Genomic DNA, 26,314 nt, shown 5'->3' with positions numbered 1-26,314 from the left:
TGGATTGAGCAAGGGTCTGTGAACCACACGATCGTGGTTCTATTCCCAGTCAGGGCACATGCCTGGATTGCAGGCCAGTTCCCAGCAGGGGACTCATGAGAGGCAACCATACATTGATATTTCTCTCCTTCTCTCCTTCCCTTCCTCTCTAAAGATAAGTAAATAAAATCTTTTTAAAAAAATCTATTGCATTTTATATACTGACAAGGAACAGTTGGAGATAAAAATTTAAATATTAACATTTTCAATAACAGCAAATATTTAAGTATATATCTAAAAACTACAATTAAGAAGTAAAAGTGCCACTTTTTGCAGGTAACATAATTTTTTAAATATAGAAAACCTTAAAGACTCCACCAAAACCATTAGAAACAATAAACAAATACAGTGAAGTAGCAGAACACAAAATCAATGTACAAAATGCCAGTGCATTCTATATACTAGGAAAGAAGACTTGACCTTGGGTGGTGGCTATACAATGCAATATGCAGATGATGTATCATAGAATTGTATACTCAAAGGCTATATAGTTTTATTAACCAATGTCATTCCAATAAATTTAATTTAATTTTTTTGTAAAATTCAATAACTTATGGAGACAACTGTATTCAAACATTAACATTTTTTTTAAATTATACAAAAATTATATTGAATATGTCTGTAAAATTCAGGGACTTAAAAATGGATATCCCTAAAATTAAAAGATGAGCTGAGGACATTTGTAAAAATAAAAAATCAGCATTGGTATTGGCAGAAAAAGAGACACATGTACTAATGGAACAGAAGTCAGAGTCCAAAATGAAATCCTCATATTTATGGACAAATAATTTTTGACAAAGGAACCAAATACATACAGTGGGGAAAACAAAGCCTCTTCAGTAATTTTTCTGGGAAAATTGTAAAGCCACATGCACAAGAATGAAAGTACACTACAGTTTGTCCCCATGTCCAAAAATTAATTCAGGCCCCACTGCAGTGGTGGCTATTGAGTATAGCCTTTGAGTTTTGTTGTGACACCACAAGAGCTCTTATTAGTTTTTCTAATTTTTTCTTTCTGATGAACCACCTGATCTTTGGTTTAGCTTGTTGCTTTCATAGTGCTACCAGCCTCCTCCTACTTGCTTACTGCCAAATTCTGCCTAATTTTTAATTTACATTTAGATTTGAACTTCTCTACATCCCTTTTCAAATAAGGTCGGTTTCTTTCAGAATTTCACAGCTGCTTTTAAGCCATTCTAGTAGTCTGAAAAATCTCAAAGCTCTGGAACTGGAGGCAGGGGGGCTAACCCACTTCTCTTACAGTGACATCTCTGATTTATAAACAGTGTCCTGGATAGCATAGTAGTTGCCTCTGTTCTTTTCTGCTTGCCTTATATCATGAAGTCTCTACCTTACATCGTGAAGTCTCCACCCTACATGAGAGCTGGGACTCTTATGAGCTTGTTTTTCTCAATCTGCCATACCTGAGGTAAAGTCTGCATCATGTAGGTTGAGGCTGCAGGGAGGAAGAGAGCCTTTGATTTGCCAGTAACTTTTGCCTGATATTTAGACTCTGCAACACAGCGATCAGGATAATGAGAAATGCCTATGACCTGCCACTCCTAAGGAGATAGATACTCTGATACTTGTCTGAGAGCTAGGCAGGAGCTGGAGCCATGTCTTCTTTGCCACAACCACTCAGAATGGAGCTTCTGTCATCCTGAGTTAGTAGGGAGGTAGATGGGAGTGAATGAGTCATGGCTTCTAAGTGCTATAGAGTTCAGTGTTACAAAGATTTAGTGGATTTTCTTAAATAAAAGCTTCTCTATTGGCGATACATCCTTGAGAAATTTTCTGAAAACCATAAGCGATTTTTTTATTGAATAATTTTCACCAGTATGTTTGCTTAACTGGGGTCATGAAACTCTTTATGTTGCTATTCCAAAGTCACCTGTTTGTATCTTTTCCCTACATTAGTATTGGATTTTTTTCTATGTCACACTTGAAAAAATTTCTATCCAATGTTTTTATCTCTTTCTTGAACAATAGCAATGGAATCTTAACTTGTTTTCCTGTTTCTAGTCTCTCACCTCTCTCACCCAAAATTATTTGTCATGTTTCAAATCTTACCGGGTCATATCACTTGGGCATTTTGAGTACTTTATAATGTGGAATTTCAGGCCTCTACAAATTTATCTTAAACCACTTTTCTGTCCATGTGCACCTTCTTTTCCAGCCATAATGAACTATATATGAAATATGCCACTATTCTTGCATCTCTCAACCTTGCTTATGCTATTACTTTTTCATAGAATGTATTTTTACCATGGTCTTCTTTATCTATAAAACTTACATTTTAAAGTCCATGTTCATGTCACCTCTACAGAGAAGCTGTTCAGAATTTCTCTCTAGGTAAAATTTGTTCATCTTTTTGTTATCTCAACATGTTCCTCATAATTCTAATCAGCAGTATTTTACTCTGTCTTGTTGAATGTGTTTATAGGTCTGGGTCTGCATTTTAAAACTGTGTACTCCTAAAGAACAGAAACTGTATTTTGGTGTGTTCCTTATTTCTCATATAGTGCCTAATACAGAGTGGATAGTTAATACGTTTTAAATTAATAAAATAATCAATGAACTGTTTTATGGGCTGAAAGATGAATGATTCTGTTTTCAGGCTAATTTTTAAATTGCTTTTCTTTTTTTTTTTCCTGTTTTCTCAGATCTTCCAAAGGAAATTGGCAGCCTGAGATGCAGCTGGGGCCCAAATCATAGTTTCTATGGCAACATTGCTTTGTTTTTAAGATTTTATTTATTTATTTTTAGAGAGAGGGGAAGGGAGGAAGAGAGAGAGAAACATCAATGTGTGGTTGCCTCCCACACCCCTCCTTTCTTGGGGACCTGGCCTGCAACCCAGGCATGTTCCCTGACTGGGAATTGACTTGACAACCCTTTGGTTCACAGGCCTATGTTCAGTCCACTGAGCTACACCAGCCAGGCCTGCAACATTGCTTTTAACAGAGGCTTTCTCTTGCTTGCAAAAAGATTGTGGATTTTTAGAGGACTACGAATGTGTTTTTGTGTGTATATTTATGTATATGAATCATGTAAGTGTGAGTTTGGTGGTTTTGGGGGTGGAAGAGAGAAGCTGTTTATCCATCACTTAGCCATCCAAATAATTTAAGCATGCTTTTCTAGCTAGTTATTTTCTCTTTCCTATGTAGCATTGTTCTTTTTTTGTTGTTTTTAAGGAACTTTTAAAAACTTTTCTTTCATTTTGTTAGTTGAGACAGGTTCTATTAACTCATTTATTGGTATTTTCAGGTAGCTCTTAGCAACAACCTCCCCAAATCCTTTTGAAAAATCAATAGTTTTAAAGGGGCATGATGTTTCTCTGTACTTTCCCATATTATACAAGTGGAAGGCAATTACACAATTCAGCACCTGTTTGCCCGTGGCTGTATGGAGGGACATAAGCCAAATGAATCTCCCCATTGTGTTCCTGAAGATAGCTATTGGCAACACAGTCCCTAGCTTGGAAAAAATGAGATCTAAAGTTTTCCATACCAAACTCATCATGGAACTGAGTATTAGTGCTTTCTGGAAATGCCTGGCTCTTAAAGGCAGGTGGGTTGGAGAATGCTCTCTAGCCAATGGAATTGCTCAGTGTGGTGATCACCCTGCTATTTTGTGACAGAATCAACAGCATTACATATCTCTATGAGAAAAAGCTACAACTGACAAAGAGAAAACAAACATAATGGAAAAAATGTAGAACTGCCAATAGCCAGACTTGTGCTTTATCCCATGTTCATCTCTAATATTTATTAGCTATATGTCCTTGAGTATATCTCTTGGCCTCCCTGAAATTACATTGCTTTGTTGAATTATAACATAATCAGAATTAGAATATACAAAGAGAAAATTGATAGAAAATGGAAATGAGGACAGAGGTTACTAAAGGTATGTATTTGAAGGACGTTTGCAAATGTGTTTATTGAGAACCTACTGTATGCCAGGCACAGTGCTGGTAGTTTATATAAATTATTAAATTTGATTTCCTAAAGGCTTTGTGAAATAGGAGCCATGTTCTTCATGTCTCATGTAAAGAAATTGATTCTTGGAGTTGGCCTAAATATAACATGCCAGATGTAGCATAGATAGGATTTGAATCTAGGACTATCTGAAATCAAACCCCATATATTTTTATTGCATTTTGATACTTGAGCTATTTCCCAAGTTCTGCCCAATTTCAGTGGTCTTTGAGGGAACAAAATTGATCAACTGAAAGCTCCCAAAGCCTACTTTACCAAAGCACCTTCATACAGTGAGGTTTCACCTATATGATTCTGAAGATGATGGAGCCAAAAAATAACTCCCAAAGATCTCTTGAAGAATTCAGCCTTCAACTAATGCTGAAGGTCTTAGGAGTGAACATAAAATCTTCTCCATGGACTTCCCTTTCAGTTCTTGTTTGGGGATGTGTTGGTAGAATCTATTTGCACAGTGCCTTGACAGATGTCCTAACTTTGAATAAAACCATTGTGTCAGCAGGGCCTTCTGGAAAAGTGTCCAAGAACTCAGCCTAAAATCTTCTCAATGAAATAAATAGAAGCTATGGAAGAGACGATGTGTAATCCACTGCTAAACCTGCATTACCAGATCTTAGCCTGGACAGCCTCACCAGTCAGAGGAGCATGGCTCTGATGTAAATTCGTTATTCATTACCACCCCCAAAACACTAAATTTGAGGGGAAGTAGTGGCTTTCTGGCATTCTTGTCTGCTCTTTTCTAGCATCTATGACTTTTGGCATGAAATTCTACAGAAACACTCATACTGTGGCATAAATTATGTGGCCCTGTTTCTCTGGGGATCATCCTGGAGCCTCTTTTACTGGATATTGATCCTATTAATCACCCCAGTTGTCATCATTATTACACTACTGTGATTCCAGCCTCCTCAACCAGTGGGGATAACTGATGGATTCAACTCTGCAGGTGCCTTATACAATATTAATACTGAGGTTTTATGGAACATTTCCTTAGCAGCTTAATAATACTGCACAGCTCGAAGCTACATGGATTATCACCATCTATGATAGCTGCAGGTGAAGTTACAAAGAAGGTCATATTGCTCCCCTCCCCAACACCCCTCCAATTTCAGCCCTCATAATCACCCTTTAAGCCAACAGCTGTCATACAGAAGTGAATGCTGATATTGAACTCAGGGCTTCATGGTCCATTGCTTGGAAGGGCAGGAGAGAAAGCTGGGTTTCTTGCCAGAAGAACAGCAAGTCTAGGGTCCCTGGAGCCATCCTGATGCTGACGTAAGTGAGTGGAAGCCTTTGAAAGATAAGTCGTTTTTGCTTAGAAGCTTAAAGTTTTATTTTCTCCACAGCCCCTCAAAAAATAAACTTATGGTGCCAAGGCATTGTTCTTTACCACCACCCACCCTTGTCAATTTCTCCAGCTTGGTTGATTTCCAGAAAGATGCCTTTCTCATCTGGTTTTTCCCCAGCAATGTAGGCATTGATATGGAAGAATGTGTGTGCACACTCATACAATTCACTTTAAATTAGATTACCATCAGTGTAATTATAGACAAACTACTTAAACTCTCTGAACCTCAGTTCTCCATCAGTAAAATGGAAATAATTTGTCTCAGGATTGCGTGAGCTTTAAAGTCTCAGAACAATAACAGATACCTAAAGTGTCCTTTCTTATCGTTCTTTTATTCCATCTTCCTTTTTTTATTTCTGGAAGGCAGAATTTTACAAAAACCTCAGAACTGTGTGATCTGTTCAGACTTCTATACGTTTCCCACAGAGGAAAGAGGCAGGAAGCTTCTTTTTCATTGTATTTTTTCCTTTTTTGTACCATTTAGTCCCCTGTATTTTTGTACCATTTAGTCACCTTTTATATACCCCTCCCCTGCCGAAAGCTCCACACTGTTGCCCTTATTCATGAGTCCTTTTTCCTTTTTGCTTGATCCCTCCACATCCTCACCCGTAGCTGTCAGCCTGCTCTCTGTCTACAAGTTTCTACTTTTCTTGTTAGTTCAGTTTGTTAATTAGATTCCACATGAGTGAAATCATATGGTATCTGTCTTTCTCTGGCTGGTTTATCTTACTTAACATAATGTTCTCTAGGTCCATTCATGCTGTTACAAAGGGTAAAATTTTTTTAAGACCAAATAGTATTTCGTTGTGTAAATGTCCCATAGCTGTTTTACCAACTCATCTACTGATGGACACTTGGGCTGCTACCCAATCTTGGCGATTGTAAATAACATTGCAACAAACATAGCATTGCTTATGTTTTTTTGAATTACTAATTTCAGTTTCTTTGGATACACTCTTAGAAGTGGGTCACTAGGTTAAAAGGTAGATCCGCTTTTAATTTTTTGAGGAATCTCCATACTGCTCATACTGCTTTCCACAGTGGCTGCACCCATCTGCATTCCCACCAACAGTGCAAAAGGGGTCCCTGTGCCCCACATCCTCACCAGCACTTGCTGTTTGTTGATTTATTGATGATACCATTTTGGCCTGTGTAAGGAGATATCTCACCACAGTTTTAATTTGCATTTCTCTGATGATTAGTTGATCATCTTTTCATATGTCTATTGGCCATCTACATGTCCTCTTTGGACAAGTGTCTACTAAGGCCCTTTGCTCATTTTTAAATCAGATTGGGAATTTTTGGTGTTGAGTTTTATAAGTTCTAGATAAATTTTGGATATTTATCTCCTTATCAGGTGTATCAGGGAATATGTTGTTCCAATCTGTGGGGTTGTCTTTTTATTTTGTTGATGGTTTCCTTTGCCGTGCAAACACTTTTTAGTTCGAGGTAGTCCCATTTATTTTTTCTTTTGTTTCCCTTGACTTAAGAGATATATCAGGTAAAATATTGCTATGAGCAATGTCTGAGATTTTACTGCCTAGAGGCTGGGAGCTTCTTGCTGACAGGTGCCACTATTGGCAAGTATCTGAAGATAATGGTATAGAAGTGAAGTCTCATGATCTCACTCATGAATAGAACAGACATAAATGTGAATCAGAACATTTTTTATTTTTTAAAAGACTTTATGTATTTATTTTGCTTCCAAATCACAGGATTAACCACAACATCTTGAGAAGTCTATGGAGCAACTTTATGTATTACACATGTCTTCAATTGCTTACTTCAGCAGTTATGTTTTCTATTGTAAAATATTTGTACCTTTCATATACATTATTATATGCTGAAAGCCTGTTGTGAATTATAAGTTTTCTAACTTAGCTCATTTCACACATTGCTTATCTCACATAAATAACATTAGAGTATGTTTCACACCTCAGACCAATAAGATGGTGTTACTTTGAAAACAATTTTTAGATTCTGTCTCTTTATACATTCCATTCATTATTCTCACCCTCAGACATGTGACTTGCCATGCAAATGTTCCCATGACAATGTTACTCAGGCTGCACTGGAAAACTTTTATTGTAGGTAACTATTTCTCTTGTACTGTTTTGCCTCTAATTTATGTTTTCCTTCTTTCTTTTCCTCTGTTTCTCCAACCACCTGACTCTGCTTACAAAGATGGATGCATTTGATGGTGGGGTATGGAAGGCTGGAAAATGTTAGAAGATGAGTTTAGGGTAAAATGGTGGGGTATTGTGGAGTTATATTCCCTTATTCCTTTTCTTTCTCATTTCCAGTGAGAACCGTTTTTCTGTAAGCTGTCATTTCTTGTTTTTCCTCATATTGCTCTTATTTCAGTTAAACATGTCTGCTTTATATAGTCATATTTATTTTTGAAACTAAATGTACCACAGCATAACTTCTTGCTGGGTTTCCTGTGGCACAGAGAGATAGTGAAAGGCATGAAGGAAATGGAGGGGGCTGAGACAATCAGTGTGGAAATACATCAGTTATCTATAATATTTTCTTTAATGATGCCAGAAGGCAGGGTAGGTGACATCTACTTATTCTGTCTTGCCAGAAATTCAGGATTGTCTTGCTTTGTAGTGAGAGTTAAGAGGAGGCAAAAGGGATGTGTCCTTGTTTTCAATTTAATTACAAAGGATCTACAGTGAGTTAAAAAGATGAAGCAATATATATATATATGAGATAATAAAATCATACCAAGAAGCATGGGTTTAGACACCAAAATGAATGATGCTGACAGACTTTGTAACTTATGGGGACTCTGGAGAGGGTATGCATTGTTTTAGCTGGGGTAGTAATAAGGGCTTCCTGGAAAAGAGGAAGTTTTAGCCAGACTCTAAAGAGAAATAAAACTTTGGAAAGGTAGGGTAAGGGTTGATATTCCAGAGAGAATGGAGGGCCACCTTAGCAGAAATAGTTAAAGGCTACACAATGTGGTGTCTGAAGTATACAAGTAGGCTATAGACTGATAGAACACTGGAACTGTATCATGTAGCTTTTGGTAGTGGTGCAATTCATCACTATTATCACCAATAATGACCACAATTGATTATGTTCTATGTACATAAAACCATGCTAGATATTTTATATAAGTTATTTTCATTTGAACTTTACCAAGGTGATGGTCCTGAATTCTTTTCATTTCACAGATAAGGAAAATGAGGATCAGAGATGTATAGAAAGAGATTTCTAAAATTACATAGCCTAGCAGGAAGTCAGTGCTGGAACTTGTCACCCTATACCTGAAGACAGGATGCTCTTGCTTGGTTTCCTTGAACCTCACATGCTGCCTTAAAGCAGTTTCTGTTTTTCAACTCCACCTTCTCCCAGGTAGATCAGTGCAAGGACATGTAAACACATCAATATGTGGGTACAATAATACATCTGAGCCACAGTTCTTTTTGCAAAGAACAGCCCAGGAGGTCTCCGGGCATACATTGCTATCTTCACCCACTCAGAAAACAGAGTCAGTGCTTGTTAATAAATACTGAGGCCTGAGCCCTTTTGCAGTTAATTGGCTGAGTCATTCTTCACTTGGAGTCTGTCTCTGTCTCATTTGTTTGTTTCAATACATGACAGAAAAAATACCCAAACCAGATATTATTCTGAACTATCACAATGAACACAGCTGAGGTCTGGTGAATCTGGAAAATAAATGTTTTGTAATGACACTTAAATTTCTGCTGTGCTTGGCTATCTATAGATTTAATCTTAAAAATAGCAGCTCTCCTTGCTTTTACTCCACTATTATCATGATTATCCACTATTATCCACTTGATCTTGGTTTCCATCTTTCTGGCCCATTGCTAAGGGTGGCTAGTCCCCTTTCCTCTACCTTTCCTTTTCCTTCCTTCCTTCCTTCCTTCCTTCCTTCCTTCCTTCCTTCCTTCATTCTTTCCTTCCTTCCTTCCTGGTTTCTGTCTACCTCTTCAAACTCACTTAGCTATACTAGTCTCTTCACAGTCTTTCAACATACAAAATTGTTTCCCTTTTCAGTGTTTAGACATATACTCTTCCTTACACCTATAGGGACTATATAGTTTGTCATCCAAACTAGATGCTGTAATAAGTATGTTAGGTCAACAGGTATAAACAAAGACTGCCTTAAAAATAAAACAGAAAATATGATAATTCTACTTGTGCCTCAACCTCTTTTTAAAAAAATATATTTTACTGATTATGCCATTACGGTTGTCCCATTTTCCTCCTTCATTTTCCTCCCCCCTGCACACCCCTCCCCCCACATTACCCCCCTTTAGTTCATGTCCATTTGTCATAAGTTCTTTAGCTTTTACATTTCCCACACTATTCTTGCCTTCCCCCTGTCTATTTCCCCACTGTCTGTGCTACTTATTCTCTGTACCTTCTCCCCCCTTCTCCTCTTCCCACTCCCCTGTTGCTAACCCTCCATGTGTTCTTCATTCCTATGGTTCCACTCCTGATCTAGCTGTCCTCTTAGTTTGCTTTTGTTTTAGGTGTGGTTGTTAATAACTGTGTGTTTGTTGTCCTTTCACTGTTCATATTTTTATCTTCTTTTTCTTAGCTAAGTCCCTTTAACATTTCCTATAATAAGGGCTTGGTGATGATGAACTCCTTGAATTTGATCTTATCTGAGAAGTACTTTATCTGCCCTTCCATTCTAAATGAAAGCTTTGCTGGATAGAGCAATCTTGGATGTAGGTCTTTGGATTTCATGACTGGAATACTTCTCTCCAGCCCCTTCTTGCCTTTAAGGTCTCTTTTGAGAAATTAGCTGACAGTCTGATGGGAACTCCTCTGTAGGTGACTGTTCCCTTATCTCTTGCTGCTTCTAGAATTCTCTTCTTCGTTTTAATTTTGGGTAATGTAATTAGGATGTGCCTTAGTATGTTCCTTCTTGGGTCCACCTTCTTTGGGACTCTCTGAGCTTCCTGAACTTCCTGGAAATCTATTTCCTTTGCCAGATTGGGGAAGTGCTCCTTTATTATTTGTTCAAATAAGTTTTCCACTTGTTGCTCTTCCTCTTCCCCGTCTGGTACCCCTATATTTGGATGTTGGAATGTTTAAAGATGTCCTGGAGGTTCCTAAGCCTCTCTTCATTTTTGATTTCTTGTTTCTTCATTCTTTTCTTGTTTGGTTGTTTGTTTCTTCCTACTGGTCCCCTACATTGATTTGAGTCCCAGTTTGCTTTTCATCACTATTGGTTCCCTGTGCATTTTCCTTCATTTCACTTAGTGTGGCTTTCATTTTTTCATCTAATTTGTGACCAAAACCAACCAGTTCTGTGAGCATCCTGATTCCCAGTGTTTTGCACTGTGCATCTGATAGGCTGGCTATCTCTTGGTTGCTTAGTTGTATTTCTCGTGGAGCTTTGATCTGTTCTTTCATTTAGACCATGTTTTTTTTATCTTGATGTGCCTGATATGTAGTGAGGGGTGGAGCCTTAGTTATTCACCAGGTTGGGTCAACCCAGTGGCTGGGTTGTGATGCTGTATGTGGGGGTGGGGTCAGAGAGGGAGCAGTGGTGCTTATTACACTCTCTCTCAGATTTTGGTCCCCTCTGCCACTTCCCACAAGCAAATTAGGTCCTTCTGGGGCTGGTTCCCAGGGGTGTGGGCTTGTGTATGTTCACTGACCCTGTGAGTCTCTCCAATGAACTCTCCTGTGAGGCTAGGAGCTTCCCCCGGCACCTCAACCCCCGAAAGTTTTTCCAGTTGGTGCTTTTAGGCTTTATTTCCCATCTCTGGGGCCCTGGGTTGTGTAGTCTGTCTCACTGCCTCCCCCCTTTTTTGCTTGGTTTATCTGCACGCGAATGTGTATCCTCATCAGCCAACCACCTTGTGTGCCTGGTTTCCTCCCTGTACCTGGTTCTGCTAACCACTGCCTTTTCCTGCCGGGACCCCTCTCCACTGGCCACCAACTCTGCCCCTCTTACCAGTCTGGATGAATGGTTCATTGTTGTTGGACTTTGGTACAGTTCAATGTTCTGTCTGTTCTGGTTGTGTTTTTGTTTCTAAATCTTTGTTGTCCTTAAATTTGGTTGTGTGAGGAGATACAGTATTTTCACCTACGCCTCCATCTTGGCTGGAAGTCCATGCCTCAACCTCTTTTATACCACCAGCTCATTGTGTGGTTTTGTCCTTCTCCTCCTTCAGGCTTAGGTGTTATTTCCTCAAAGAAGCCTTTCATGCCTGCTCTTGTAGCATCTATACTCCCCCCCATATGCCATATTCCACCCATTACTCTTTAGGACCTTTCTGTTTATATAGTTCTTACAACTTATGGAAACTTATAATTACACATTTATTTGTCTAATTTTTCATGTTTTTTTCTCAGTAAACTTTAAACTTCAAGCAGGTAGGGGTCTTGTTTGCTTCACTTATCAATGTACATCCAGTGCATCTAGCATAATCCCTGGCACATATCAATAATAAAAATTAACATTCATTGAGTACTTACTACATGCTTGACACTATGCTAAGAACTTATGTGCATTTAACAGATGAAAAAAATCAAGATACAGAGATGTTAAAAAAACTTACTCTGGGTCAATCCAATAGTAAAATTAATGAACAAGATTCAAATTCAGGTAAATGCTGTTAACCAGTACACTCTGAAATTCTGCTGCACTCTGAATAGTAAGTGTATGAGTAGATGAATGTATAAATGATTAGATAGATGGATTAATCCAATAATTTTTTTACTGCACACTTGTTATATATTAAGCACAATGCCAGTTATGGTGTACTATACCAAGGTGAACAAGATTTAATTACTGACCCAGCGGCTCTGTAGGATCCCTGAGATTTCCTGGAGTTGGAAAGGTCAGCCATGATAGATCTGGCTGAAATGAGAAAGACCCAAGCAATAACTGGCTAGCAAGGATATGGCAGAGTGAAAAGAACATGGAATTTGGAACCAGACAGCTTGGCTCTATTATCGATTAACTGTGTGACTTATAGCAAGTGGAAATAATAAAATCTACCTCATGAAGTTTCAATAAAGAAAAAATGAGTGAAAGTATACAAAGTATAAGGCACAGAGTGGATAGCCAATATACGATTGTTTCATTTAATCTCGTGTACACAAATCAGGTAAAGCTTGACTTTTTGGCCTTATTTTCTAGAACAAGAGACCACGATTGAGTAAGTGACAAATTTGAGGCCTTAAACTCCAGAGCTATAACAAATTCATTTGTTAATATTAACTCAATGTGTTGCGAGATACACCTTTACAACAATGGCCTTGGATGTGAGGGTAGCTTTGTGTTAACATAAGTCTGCTAACCATAGTTGGGAGTTATATTTGACACATGAAAATACTAAAATCAGAAAGTAATTTGACCATGCTATGATGAAAACTTAGGCATTCTGACTCCAAGCCTCAGGTGTTTTCATCAAATCAGCAGGTTTGTATGGCTTCCTTGAGGCTTTTACTCTCTGAATTCTACCCTTTTGTATCAGTTCCCTCACCAGTGAATCGGGGCTACTTGTCCCTACCATGACAATTTTGTAAGGTTATAAAGCTCAAAATATAAAATTAGGAAATTAATTTAAGGATATTTTGTAAATTAGTATCCAAAATGTGTGTTGTTTTTACATAGATTTCACTGTATCAAATAAAGTAGGCATGGGAAAACTAAAACAAAAGGAGGAGAGGAGGCTTGGCCCAATTCACACAGTTGAAAAGTGGCTGAGCTAAACCAGAACTCCTGGATCTCTGCATACTCCCAAACCACTATGCTGCTGTCCTCTCTACCTCCAACATGTATTCTGAATCCAGTCAACCTCCATTGTACCATTGTTATCTATGCCACTATTATATGTCACCTGGATTACAGTAGTAGTTTCATAACTGGTCTTTGCAATTTCACTCTTACCCCTTTACAATCCATTATCCAAATTTAAGCCTTTTTTTTACTCTACTAAAATGTAAATTAAGTTATGTCATTCCCTGGCCTAAAATCCTCTAATGACTTCCCATTTAACTATGAATCAAATTCATTTGGATCCTGCTGTAGCACAGAAGCTCCAAACTCAAACTGGGAAGCTGCTTAAGTGTTTGTGATGTTCTGAAAAAAAACCACGAGGGGGACTAGCAGATATGGAAATGCTGTTTATTATTTATGGTTCAGGGGAGTGCACCAATGGCAGTAGGTTGATGGGAGAGAGGTTGCACCTCCTCTAATCTGAAGCTCATTATAAGGGGTCCTTGACAAAGGAGGCACATGTGTTATGTGTCACTCTAAACTATACTACCTCAGCATGTAAAATGGTCGAGATGCAGTCACGGGACAAGAAGTCACTCCCAAAATGAGATAAGGAGGGAGTTACAGTCCTTTCCCAAAACAATACACATTCCTTCTGGCTAGTGGCTGTCTGACCAGTCCTCAGTCACGGGAGGGGGAAGGGCCATGTCCATTGACCCCACACCTGATAATTCTCCATATTCCTCTCATAACACTTTCTTTTTCCTTTCATCCAGCCACATTTTTTTTGCTGTTCAGTGAATATATCAAGCTTATTTTTACCTCAGGGTCTTTACATTTCCTATGTTTTTGCCTAAATTGTTCTGCCATATTCACTCATTATCAGTTTTTTCTCATCATTCAGATTTAATCTGTGATGATACATTTTCACAGAGACCTTCCTAGATCATCCGTCCTAACTAAAATTGCCCTATCTTATTCTCTCCTTCCTTACCCTCTTTATCTTCTTCATAGCAATTATAACTGTCTGAAGTTTTATTATTTATAGACTTCCTTTACTGTCTGTTAATCACCATAAGACAATAAACTCCATGCAAGTAAGGAATTTGCCTGTCTGCATCCTTATATTTTAGCTTCATGCCTGGTAAGGAGTGCATGCTCAACTAATATTTGTTGATTGATGACCTCCATAATTGTGGTGTTCATACTGTCATGAGATGGTGCTGAGTATCAACAGAAGGCTTACCATGTTACAGGGCAGCAAGATAAAAATGTCCCAGGATGACTTCGCAAATAATGACTTACTGGTAATCACTTAGAATCATTGGTTTCCACTTGGCACAGTTTGGGAACAGGCAGCTCCAATAAGACTGCCAGGTTTCTGTACCTTCCCTAGAGAATGATACTTGATGGTTTCCAACATGACTAGCATAACAAAACAATCCCATGGGTACATCAAATGGGGGCAGTCACATTGAGCTCTATGCTTGTAAGCACCTTCTTGTGTTGGAGATTGGGGAATAGGAACCATATATATGGTAGCAGGTGGGAATGAAAAAGAAAACTAATCTTGCAATAACACAGATAAAATTTTAAAATCAGGCTTAATCACAAATAGCTGGATGACTCTGGACAAGTGACTGAAACTCTCATGGCCACCCCAGTTTCTTCATCTGTAAAATGTAAGTTTACCTACTTAAAATGGATGTTCTGAGGAGTTACTGTATTGTATATATGTACCAGTTGCTAGTATAGAATCTGATACATATTAAGCATTTAGGAAATGATAATTATCTTTCTGGCCCCTATTTTTATTTGAAAATCATAAGGCTGATCTATAGTGGGGGTACCAGCTTCTTCCTTTGTTTTGGTTACTGTAGGTCTCTTTATTCACTTATTTAACAAATATTTATTGAATGCCTTGTGCCTGGCATAGTGCCAAGAGAAGGGGGCAAGCTTTCAACAGTGTACACTAGGTCTCTGCTCTCATAGGGCTCCTATTCTAGTGGGATTTTGCAAACTAACTAACTAACTAACTAAATAAATAAATAAACAAATAAACCATATGAGTTTAGATAGTACTTTGAGAAAAATAGAGAGGGAGTTCTGAAGAGGAAAGTAACATAATTTTGTGTTTGCTTTAAAAATATCCCTGGGGCCTGGCTGGTGTGATACAGTGGACTGAGCACTGGTCTGAGAATCCAAAGGGTTGCTGGTTCGATTCCCAGTCAGGGCACATACCTGGGTTGTGGGCCAGGTCCCCGGTTGGAGGCATGCAAGAAGCAACTGATCTCTCACACATCAATGTTTGTTCCCCTCTCTTTCTCTCTCCCTTGCCCTCTCCCTAAAAATAAATAAATAAATAAACAAAATCTTTTAAAAATAAATAAAAAGCATGGGTGCCACATTTGGACTTGTAGAGTATTGTTGCTTCTAAAACTTTATGTGCATATCGATCACCTCCAGATCTTGTTAAAATGCAGATTCTGATTCAGCAAGTTTGTTGTGGGGCCTGAGATTCTTCATTTGTGATAAAACCCCAGGTAATGTAGATCCCACTGCTCAAGTTGCAAAAGGCTGGTAATCATATGCAATGCTGGTCCCTGAGGTAAAATGGAAGTGGGAAGAAGGAATTATTCACTGCACTTGTTTGCCATGGTCAGTCGTCTGTCTTTTACAGTCCATCATTTGGATATCAGGAGCAAAGAGTTGAGTTAATTTTATGGAAGAACTATCTTCATGATCAGCATCTCTCATCTCCTAATGATTAGTTAGGAAGTAATTCCTGAATTCAAAATTGGAATGTTTATGGCAAGAACATAAACAACTGTGAGAGAGGGTGCAAATATTAGATATTAAGCAGTGGTGTGAATGCACAATAACTATACTTTATTATCAAACAGTTTTTCTCTACATATAAAAATATTTGAGTCTTAACATCCATCCAATGAGGAAAAGCCAGACAGAAATTGTTATGCTCATTTTAAAGCTGAAGAAACAGACTCACAGAAGCTCAGTGGCCTGTCTGAGCTTATATAGTGAGCTAGGAGCAGAGAGGGAATCAAAATCTTTGGTTTCCTGATGGCAGAAACTAATGCCTTTTCATTAAACAAAGATGGATCAGTGGTGTGAGACAGAGGGAGAGTGTTCCCAGTATAATTTTTGTAAATGTTACCTTTAAAAATACAGAAACATAAAAAATAATAACTTGTTTAAATCTCCATTTACCAGCTAAGGGAAGTTGATGGGCAGATATCTGTTTGGTGAGCTCTTGTGCAAAGAATATGAATTATGTCTTTAAAGGTACTTGAAATTACATGCTTTGGATGAGAGAAGCTTTCTACCAACCGTGCTGCCTTCTCCAGATAGCATAACTGGATGCTGCCTGAATCTGTAAGCTCATTTTTCAGCCAATTTCCCTCACCTGTCTTGGTGACCAGTGTTCCTCCTGCAATTTTAAGGACCACTGAGACCAACAGTGGTTAGATACCCTAGTATACACAAAAGAATACTCAACCAATGGAGAAATGTATATCTGTGCTTTATGCTGTGCTGATCCCTTCAAACCCACAGCCCCATCTGCCTATTAATTTGCTAGACTTAGGGAAAAAATGATGCAACATTACAGGTAGCTGAGTAGAGGCGTGTAGCAGTCTAGTGAAAATGAATATGGAACCAGAAGGCAGAGCAAAACAAAATTCTGTATTTTAGTAAATCCTTACTGTTTCAACAAAAGTATGTCATTTTTGAGCATCACTTTGTCAGTAAAATGAGAATAACTACATACCTGGGAAGGTTGCTATGAAAATATGAAGTAATGACAAAGAAAGCACTTGGAGCCCTAGCTGGTGTGGCTCAGTGGATTGAGTGCTGACCTGTGAACCAAAAGCTTGCTGGTTCGATTCCCAGTCAGAGCACATACCAGAGTTGTGGACCAGGTCCCCAGCAGGGGATGCACAAGAGGCAACCAAAGACTGATGTATCTCTCCCTCTATTTCTCCCTCCCTCCCCTTCTCTCTGAAAATGAAGAAATAAAACCTTAAATAAATAAATAAATAAATATTAAAAAGCAGAGCCTGCAAAGCCAGGGCTTGCTGCTTCAATTCCCAGTCAGGACACATGCCTGGGTTGCAGGCCAGGTCCCCAGTAGGGGGTGCATTAGAGGCAACCACACATTGATGTTTCTCTTCCTCTCTTTCTCCCTCTCTTCCCCTCTAAAAAAATAACATATTTTTTTAAAAAGAAAAGAAAACACTTGGAGGGTGGTAAAATACTTCACACTGGTAAGGGCCCATTTTTGCAATTATATTTACTCTTTGAAAATAAGTACTATCTCAAACCACTTTTCTCCTTGCCTATTATATTCTATACTATTACATTCTATATTAATCCTCTTTCTGCTTCTCGAACACTCCAAACTTGTTTCTCATGGGCTTCACACTTGCTCTTCCCTTGGCCTGGTATACCTCTCCACAACTCTGATTTTTATGTGGTTGTTTCCTTCTCATCATTTAGGTCTCAGTCCAAATATCACCTTCCCAAGAAAAACCTAGCTCATCCAATCTAAAGAGCTACACACACCCCAGTCTCTTTTTCTTGTTTCTTTTTTTAAAGTATACTTTTTAAATTTTTTAAAGATTTTATTTATTTATTTTTTAGAGAGAGAGGAAGGGAGGGAGAAAGAGAGGGAGAGAAACATCAATATGTGACAGAAACATCAATCAGTTGCTTCTTGCAAGTCTTCAACCTGGTCCGCAATGCAGGCATGTGCCTTGAATGGGATTTGAACCACCAGCCTTTCACTTTACAGACCAGCACCCAGTCCACTGACCCACACCAGCCAGGGCCTCTTTTTCTTTATCACTTCAATCTACTGTATTATCTTCACAGAAGTTGCCATGATGAGACATATCATAATGAGACTTTTTATGATTATCTTATTTATCTACTTTCTTATCTATTGTCAGTCTTCCCCCACTGAAATTTAAGTTCCATAAAGATAGGAACTCTGTCTCTCTTATTCATTCTAGGTCTAAGAAACTTTAATTGTGCCTGAAACATAGTGGATACATGTTTAATGGAAAACTTGGCAAATAATGTGGCCCTCATATTCAGGACAAAAGGGAGATAATGTGTTTGTAAAGTTTCTGGATCTCACCTTCATTTTTTAATATTTCTGCCCTTCTATGCACCATCCAAAAAGTGCTTCTTACACAGAAACTTTGTTTCCAAGGATTAATTAGAGAGAAGAATGGGGGGGGGTGCTACTTCCAGGTGTTATGGTTATTGTTTCAGTTACTATTATGAGTACCATTATTAAACACAAGGTACCTCTAAGAACCTGCTCTCCAATCTACAGGCACTTTTTAAAAATATATTTTATTGATTATGCTATTACAGTTGTTCCAATTTTCTCCTTTGTCCTCCTCCACCTGGTACCCCCATTCCCTCCAGCACCCCCCACTTAGTTCATGCCCATGGGTTGTACGTATACATTTTTTGGATTCTCCATTTCCTATACTGTTCTTAAGATTCTCCTGTTTATTTTGTACCTATCATTTATGCTTCTTATGCCCTGTACCTTTTCCCCTATTTTCCCCTCCCCAAGTAGTAACCATCCAAATGAGCTCCATATCTATGAGTCTGTCTCTGTTCTGCTGGTTTGCTTTGTTTGTTTTTTACATTCAATTGTTGATAGTTGTGAATTTATTGCCATTTTAATGTTCATAGTTTTGATCTTTTTCTTAAATAAGTCCCTTGAACATTTCATATAATAAAGGCTTGGTGATTATGAACTCCTTTACCTTTACCTTTTCTGGGAAGCACTCTATTTGCCCTTCCATTCTAAATTATAGCTTTGCTGGATAGAGTAATGTAGGTTGCAGGTGCTTGCTTACCATCACTTTGAATACTTCTTGCCAATCCCTAGCCTGCAAACTTTCTTTAGAGAAATCAGCTGATGGTCTTATAGGAAGTCCTTTGTAGGTAACTCTCTGCTTTTTCTTGCTGATTTTAAGATTCTCTGTTTATCTTTAACCTTTGGCCTTTTAATTATGATTTGTCTTGGTGTGGTCCTCTTTGTGTCCACCTTGTTTGGGACTCTGAGTGCTTCCTGGACTTGTATGCCAATTTCCTTTTCCAAATTAGGGAAGTTTTCCTTCATTATTTTTTCAAATAAGCTTTGATTTCTTGCTCTTTCCCTTCTCTTTCCAGCACCCCTATGATGCAAATGTTGGTATGTTTGATATTGTCTCAGAGGCTTACCCTATTCTTGTTTTTTTATAACCCCTTATTATACAGATAGGGAAATTGAGGCCCAGAATAGAGAAATGCTTACCCAAGATTAAATGGCAAGTTGTAGGTGTAACAGGATTCAGAAGTTACTGTTCCAATGAATCAGCAGAAGCAGAAATCAAGAAAAAAATCCCGTTCGATATAGCAAAAACAAAAATAAAATATCTGGGAATAAATCTAACTAAGGAGGTAAAAGACCTGCATGCAGAAAACTACACAACACTGAAGAAAGAAATCAAGGAAGACACAAACAAATGGAAACATATACTGTGTTCATGGATTGGAAGAATTAACATCATCAAAATGTCCATACTACCCAAAGCAATTTACAGATTCAATACAATACCTATGAAAGTACCAATGGCGTACTTCACAGACATAGAACAAGCACTTCAAAAATTTATATAAAACCACGAAAGACCCCGAATAGCAGCTGCAATGTTTAGAAAGAAGAACAAAGTAGGAGGGATCACAATACCTGATATCAAACTGTATTACAAGGCCACTGTAATCAAAACAGCCTGGTACTGGCATAAAAACAGGCACATAGACCAATGGAACAGAACAAAGAACCCAGAAACAAACCCAACTCTCTACAGTCAATTAATATTTGACAAAGGGGGCAGTAAGATAAAATGGGATAAAGATAGCCTTTTCAACAAATGGTGTTGGGAGAACTGGCCAGCTACATGCAAAAAAAAAATGAAACTCGAGCACCAACTTACACCATACACCAAAAGAAATTCAAGGTGGATAAAAGACCTAAATATAACCTGTGACACCATTAAAGTCCTAGAGGAGAACATTTGCAGGAAAAGATCAGATATTTCACGCAACAACATTTTTACTGATATGTCCCCTAGAGCAAGGAATATAAAGGAAAGAATAAACAAATGGGATCTCATCAAAATTGAAAGCTTCTGCATGGCTAAGGAAAACAGTTTCAAGATAAAAAGAGAAGAAACAGCTTGGGAAAACATATTTGCCAATTATACCTCAGACAAAGGTTTAATCTCCAAAATATACACAGAACTCACACGACTTCACTCTAAGAAGACAACTAACCCAATTGAAAAATGGGGAAAGGACTTGAACTGACACTTCTGCAAGAAGGACATACAGAGGATCCAGAGACACATGAAAAGATGCTCAATATCACTTGCTATCAGAGAGATGCAAATTAAAACCACAATGAGATACCACTGTACACTGGTGAGAATGGCTATCATAAACAAAACCATAAACAACAAATATTGGAGAGGGTGTGGGGAAAAGGGGACTCTAGTCCACTGTTGGTGGGATTGCAGATGGTACAACCATTATGGAAAACAGTATGGAATTTTCTCAGAAAACTAAAATTGGACTTGCCTTTTGAGCCAGCAATTCCACTGCTAGGATTGTATCCTAAGAATCCTAAAACACCAATCCCAAAGAACCTATGCACCCCAATGTTCATAGCAGCACAATTTACAATAGCCAAGTTGGAAGCAACCTAGGTGCCCATCAGTAAATGAATGGATCAAAAAACTATGGTACATATACGCAATGGAATTTTATGCTGCAGAAAGAAAGAAGGAGCTCCTACCTTTTGCAACAGCATGGATGGAAGTGGAAAGCATTATGCTGAGTGAAATAAGCCAGGTGTTGAAGGACAAATACCATATGATCTCACCTCTAACAGGAAGCTAAACAAGAAAACAAACAAGCAAGCAAAATATAACCAAAGACACTTAAATAGAGAATAGGCTGACAGTGACCAGAGGGGAGAGGGGAGGGAATTTCAGGGGAAATAGGGGAGGGATTTAGAGGAACCTATATAAATGATACATGGACAACAACTGAGAAGGGTGGAAATGGGAGGGAGGGGGGAGCACGGGGGGTGGGATGGGATGGGAGTAATAGAAAACTGTACTGGAAAAATAATTAAATAAAACAAATTGGAAAAAAAAGAAAATACATGAGGAAGTTAAGAATAGTATAGGAAATGTAGAAGCCAAAGAACTTACATGTATGACCCATGGACATAAACTAAAGGGGGGGGATGTGGGTGGGAGGGGGTGTGTAGGGCAGAGGAGAATAAAAGCGGGAAAATGGGACAACTGTAATAGCATAATCAGTAAAATATATTTAAAAATAAAAATAAAACAATGCTACTCTTCTCACAAGAAAAAAAAAAGAAGTTACTGTTCCAAATTGCCACTATAAAAACACAGAGCTTGAGAGCCTCAAGTATCTGTACCAAAATAAATGCACATTAGGGGGATGGGTAAAAAGGTGAAGAGATTCGGAAGTACAAACCAGTAGTTATAGAATGTCATGGGGATATAAAATACAGCATTGGAAATGTAGTCAATAGTATTGTAATAACTGTGTATTGTATCGGATGAGTACTGGATTTATCAGGGTGATCACACCATAAATTATATAAATGTCTAATCACCGGGTTGTACCGCTGAAACTAATCTAGTATCATGTATCTACTGCAATTTTAAAAGAAAAAGAAAAGAAATGAGTAGGTCTCTTTTCTCTTTCTCCTTCCAGCCTTTCTTACCACCTTCATTTTAGTGCGATATGTCATTAGGAAAAGGCCATCTAGAAGGCCTCCAAAATACATTTCTTTTCCAAACAGGCACTGTGGTATTGCTTACCTTGCTTTCTTCCTACCTTACTCTTTCCTCTCTTAGTTCTCAGGAACTGTTTTTACTTTTTTTTTTGTAAGTTGCAAGGCTCCATCTACCTCATCACCACAACAAAAGGATACTCTGGGGAAACATGAACTCTCTCTTCAAGTATCTGAAAAGTTGGCATAAGGAAGAGTGATTACACAAATTGTGTGTGGTCCTGGAGAGGTGAAGTAAGGTCACAGGCATCAAGTCACTGGAAAGCAAGTTTTGGCTCAGTGCAGAACTGAACTATCTCAAATATGCAGTAGAATAGGCAGCCTTGTTATGCCAGCTCCTCTCCCTGGAGAGCTGCTAGCTGAGGCTGGGAAGCCTCTTGGAAATGGAACACCTTCACTGGGTTGGGAAATTATATAATTGAAAGCCAAGGAACTCCTAAATTGAGGAATTCACCTTTGATTGTCCCAATGAATCCTACTACCCTCAGTCCCCAACAGTTGGCAACAACAGTCATCTGTCCTCATTTGAAATGATGTCACCATAGACTTTTCCTTGTATTGTTTGCCTCTTCCTGGTAGTGAGGCTTTTGTTCATCTCCTGGAGCTGGATGCTTCTATCTAGAGAGGTTTTGCAGCTGGTTCTGGTACATTAATGCATAGACTCCCTTCAAGAGCTGCTTGTGACCATAACAACATTGACTACAACTTGGCATAGTCATTGCTGACCTCCTGGACAGGAGAACATTTGGCTATTTTTTCAGTTAGGTAATTGTGTTACAAAGATAGCCTTTGGATTTTGAAATGTGTGAAATTGGATGTGAAGCATCATGGATTGTTTGTGGCTACAACAGGGAGGATGGGATACTGGGATGAAATTAGTATATGGCTTGGGATTCATGCCTGGGAATGGATCAAACAGCTGAGAGTACTATCCACAGTAGAAGTTGCTATGGTAGCACAACCTGGTGAGCCTGGCACAATACCCAAAAGCATAGATGCTTTTTTTGTCATGAGTTCATCATAATCTGCCAGCATCCTAGGGGCAAATCTGGTGGGCAATCCAGTGTTCAGAGTTCTTGGTGGAAGTAAGAAGGGTCTGACCATCACAAGCAATCTTATTGCCAGGCAGTAAAAACTTAGATATTAAATAAGGGCTCCAAGCAAGCACCAATTCTGAGTGGGGATTGAGACAATAATAGGGTAGCCAATAGAAGATATGGAGTTGAAGCCATGGTTAGATTAAGACAGCAAAAACATGTTAAGGGGCAAGGTGACTATAATAGATTATGTTTGCAAGAGGGTTTATCGTAATGTCACAGGATTTCTTTTCTGAGTAAGGTTAAGCAAGTATTGGGATTAAGGAGGACCACTGTGGTTCTTCCTGGCTCCCTGAACACTAGATCTGGAAGGAAAACTTTACTCAATCTCCACTGAATGTTGAGGCTGACTGAAGCAGCTATGTCATTCTTGTATCTTTGTCAGGTTTGAGCAGGAACTGGACATTCAGGGATTCATTGGGGAGAACTGACAACTGAAAATCAGGAAACCAAGGTTGGAGCTGTCACTGGGAGGTCTGATGAAAGACATAGGTTCTTTTTGCTTTGTGTGTGTTTGGTTTTTGTGTGGTTAAATGCACATTCTCATATTTTTATGGCTTAGAAGTTAGAGGAGGAAAGTAGTGGTGGTTTTAGAGAAAAGAGGAAACTCATTGTGAGCTGTAGCTCTACAGAAAATGAATGGTCTGCAGTAGCTAAGACTAAACATCTCCAGAGTTGCACAGTTGTAAGAACTGAAATTGTTTTGCCTGAGCAAAATCAGAAGCTAGATGTACAGATAACATGAAAATACCACATGAACTAATATGCCTATTCTGCCTCTTACTATGCCAAGGAGACTTCCTGTTCCCATTGGCCACAGTAACACTAGTTTCCTCAGCTCTCAGCCACTCCAACTTCAAGGAAAAATTATCTAGAAAAGCCTGTAACATTAGAGAAATGCACAGGAACTGCAGCTAGCAAACTCTCCATTCAAAATGTCTTTCCTCTCTGTCTTTAGAATGAGACAGCAGCAATTTCCCCTCTTTGTGGCTTTGCTCCTGCTTTTGGGGGGCTCAAGTTTCACCACCCTGTCTCCCTCTTCCCTAATCATTTCTGTCCATCCAACAGTTCAAACTCCAGCTCAAATGCTAATTCTTCTGCAAAATCTCTTTAACTCCCCTCCACACACATACTGTTTGCTCCCCTAACATTACTGTCTGCATAGTTTGCACCTGCCTGGAATTAACCATTTCCCAGGTGTGGACTCTTTTCCTTTGTGCAGTTGTAAGCTGCTCAAGAAGAGAAAGTGCTGAATTCTCTTCTTCCAATTTCCCACAGTGTCTCACCGAGAGATGTCCAGGTAGCCCCTTCTCCCACTGATGAAGTGGGCACATGGATGGACTCACTAGCTCCATTTGTCCATCTGTCCCCCAACTAATTAAAGATACCATACAAGGTTTTGGGTAGCTCATGGGCATTGAGAACCTACAGGTCAAGAAGTTCACATGCACATTAAGGCTTGGGTTGCAGAAAGAAAGACAGCAGCGGTGTCAAAAAATTTGAAGATGTATGACATAATTTTGCATCATTTTTCTCTTTGCTTCATCTAATCTGGCAATAATCTAATCTGGCATCTAATCTAATGCATGGAACCCTCTCTTCTCTGGAAGTGAGGTAACCCCCTTTTGAGAAATGCAGGAACTCTGGCTCAGAAAAGCCAAAGATGGCATGGGCCATAGTTAAGAAGAGACCAAGACATGTCTCTAGTGGAGACCAAGACATGTCTCAGTATCTCTGCCCTTGGGTTCTACCTCTGCCTATTTGATCCTCTCACTCTGGCCCCTGCCACAGAACCTCTGCACTTCTCCAGTTAGATTTCAGAAAAGCCTTATATTTGACAACACGTCAACATGCACTTCATTCCTCACCAAATCTGGAGCCCTTTGATGCCCTTGGGAAGCCAGCCCAAGGCCAGGTATAGAGAAAATGCCTCCTGAGTGCTCAGCTGATGTTCCTTGACAGTCTTACTTTAGAAATTGCTACAGAGGGATCAAACTAGAGATCAATGATTCCCAGCTCTGGGGTGGATCTCTGTGGTAGAATCAACATTTATAAACTTCTTTCAATGTGTTTATTTGTGTGTCTCTGTTCTGTGTACCACAAAATAAAACAAAGTTTATTTTTTCATTTTCTTTTTTTGTCTTTTTGCTTCATTTTTAAAGAAGTTGCCTGTTAACCACATAATTTTTCTAAGCCTAGGTCTATCATCATAAAGCTTAGCTCCCATTCACAAATTCTAGCTTTGGTTAGATTTTCTGATTAGCTATTCCATGTTAACCTGTCAGCCATCCTCTCTCCATAAGTGAGGATACCCCTAGAAAGGTTAAAAGAATCTCTGATCTCTTTCTTAAGCATTCTTTCACCCATAAACAACAAGATGTGGCCAGACTGACATACAAACACACACACACACACACACACACACACACACACACACAGTATAAGTTTGCTTGCTTCTTTTGAGGCTGATTGATGATCTTTGATGTCTGGATGATGTTGATGATGATGATAGTAATAATGAATTTCTGCTTATGCCCTAATAAATAGTTACTGATATTGGGTGGCTACCTTACTGACTCCTCCAGGACGAAAGGGATACAGCTGCTGGCTCTCTCTACAGCCCCTTCACAAGGTGGAGGGTTGGATAGGAAGTCTTAACACTGAGATTAAAACAAAACCCAGGATTTCTCAGTGACAGTTTACTGCAGAGTAAAATGCACTAGAATGCCAAGCTCTACACTTCCCATTTCTAGTCCTGGTACTTTAGATAATTATCTTTGTGACCTTCCTTAAATTTTTCCATCCTAAGAGTCCACTTTTCTACCTGTAAATTAGTGGGTGAGGAGTGGGAGATGGTAAGATAAAAAATGCTCTTGAACTCAGAAAGTCTCAGGGCACTGTTGTGTTCCTTGAACCATCTGTAAGGAAGCCATTCAGTTGCTTAGCTGTTATTCAGATGTCTCCAGATATCTTCTCCATGAAGCAGCTTAAAACTCCCAAGATAAAAGGCAGTCTGGAAACCCTCAGCTCCCCAGCCTCTTTTCCACTGTAACTCCAAAGACTGAATTCCATCTCCTTCTTCCTGCAGCAGCAGACTCTGGGATAACTAATCAATTTGTAAAAGCTTCCCCATCCTAAACCCTCTTTCGGCACAATAATCAGTTTCCCCACTAACCTGCCACATCCAGTTCCAAAACTGGTACT

At 38.8% G+C, this 26,314-nt stretch overlaps 1 protein-coding gene across 1 annotated transcript in view; it reads left to right on the top strand.

The window, feature by feature from the left end:
- LOC118986948 (DNA-(apurinic or apyrimidinic site) endonuclease-like) overlaps positions 1–23,855 on the top strand; it is a 63,097-nt gene extending 39,242 nt beyond the window's left edge. The window contains 1 exon segment of the mRNA XM_037046002.1: positions 23,673–23,855. Coding sequence (XP_036901897.1) covers positions 23,673–23,855 — 183 coding nt within the window.
- The last annotated feature ends 2,459 nt before the right edge of the window (positions 23,856–26,314 follow it).

The sequence above is a fragment of the Sturnira hondurensis genome, unplaced genomic scaffold (genome assembly GCF_014824575.4).
Source record: "Sturnira hondurensis isolate 20B ecotype Veracruz unplaced genomic scaffold, ASM1482457v3 Scaffold0004711, whole genome shotgun sequence".
Lineage (NCBI taxonomy): Eukaryota > Metazoa > Chordata > Mammalia > Chiroptera > Phyllostomidae > Sturnira > Sturnira hondurensis.
The sequence above is the reverse complement of the archived record's forward strand: the minus strand, read 5'-3'. Positions and strand labels throughout refer to the sequence as shown.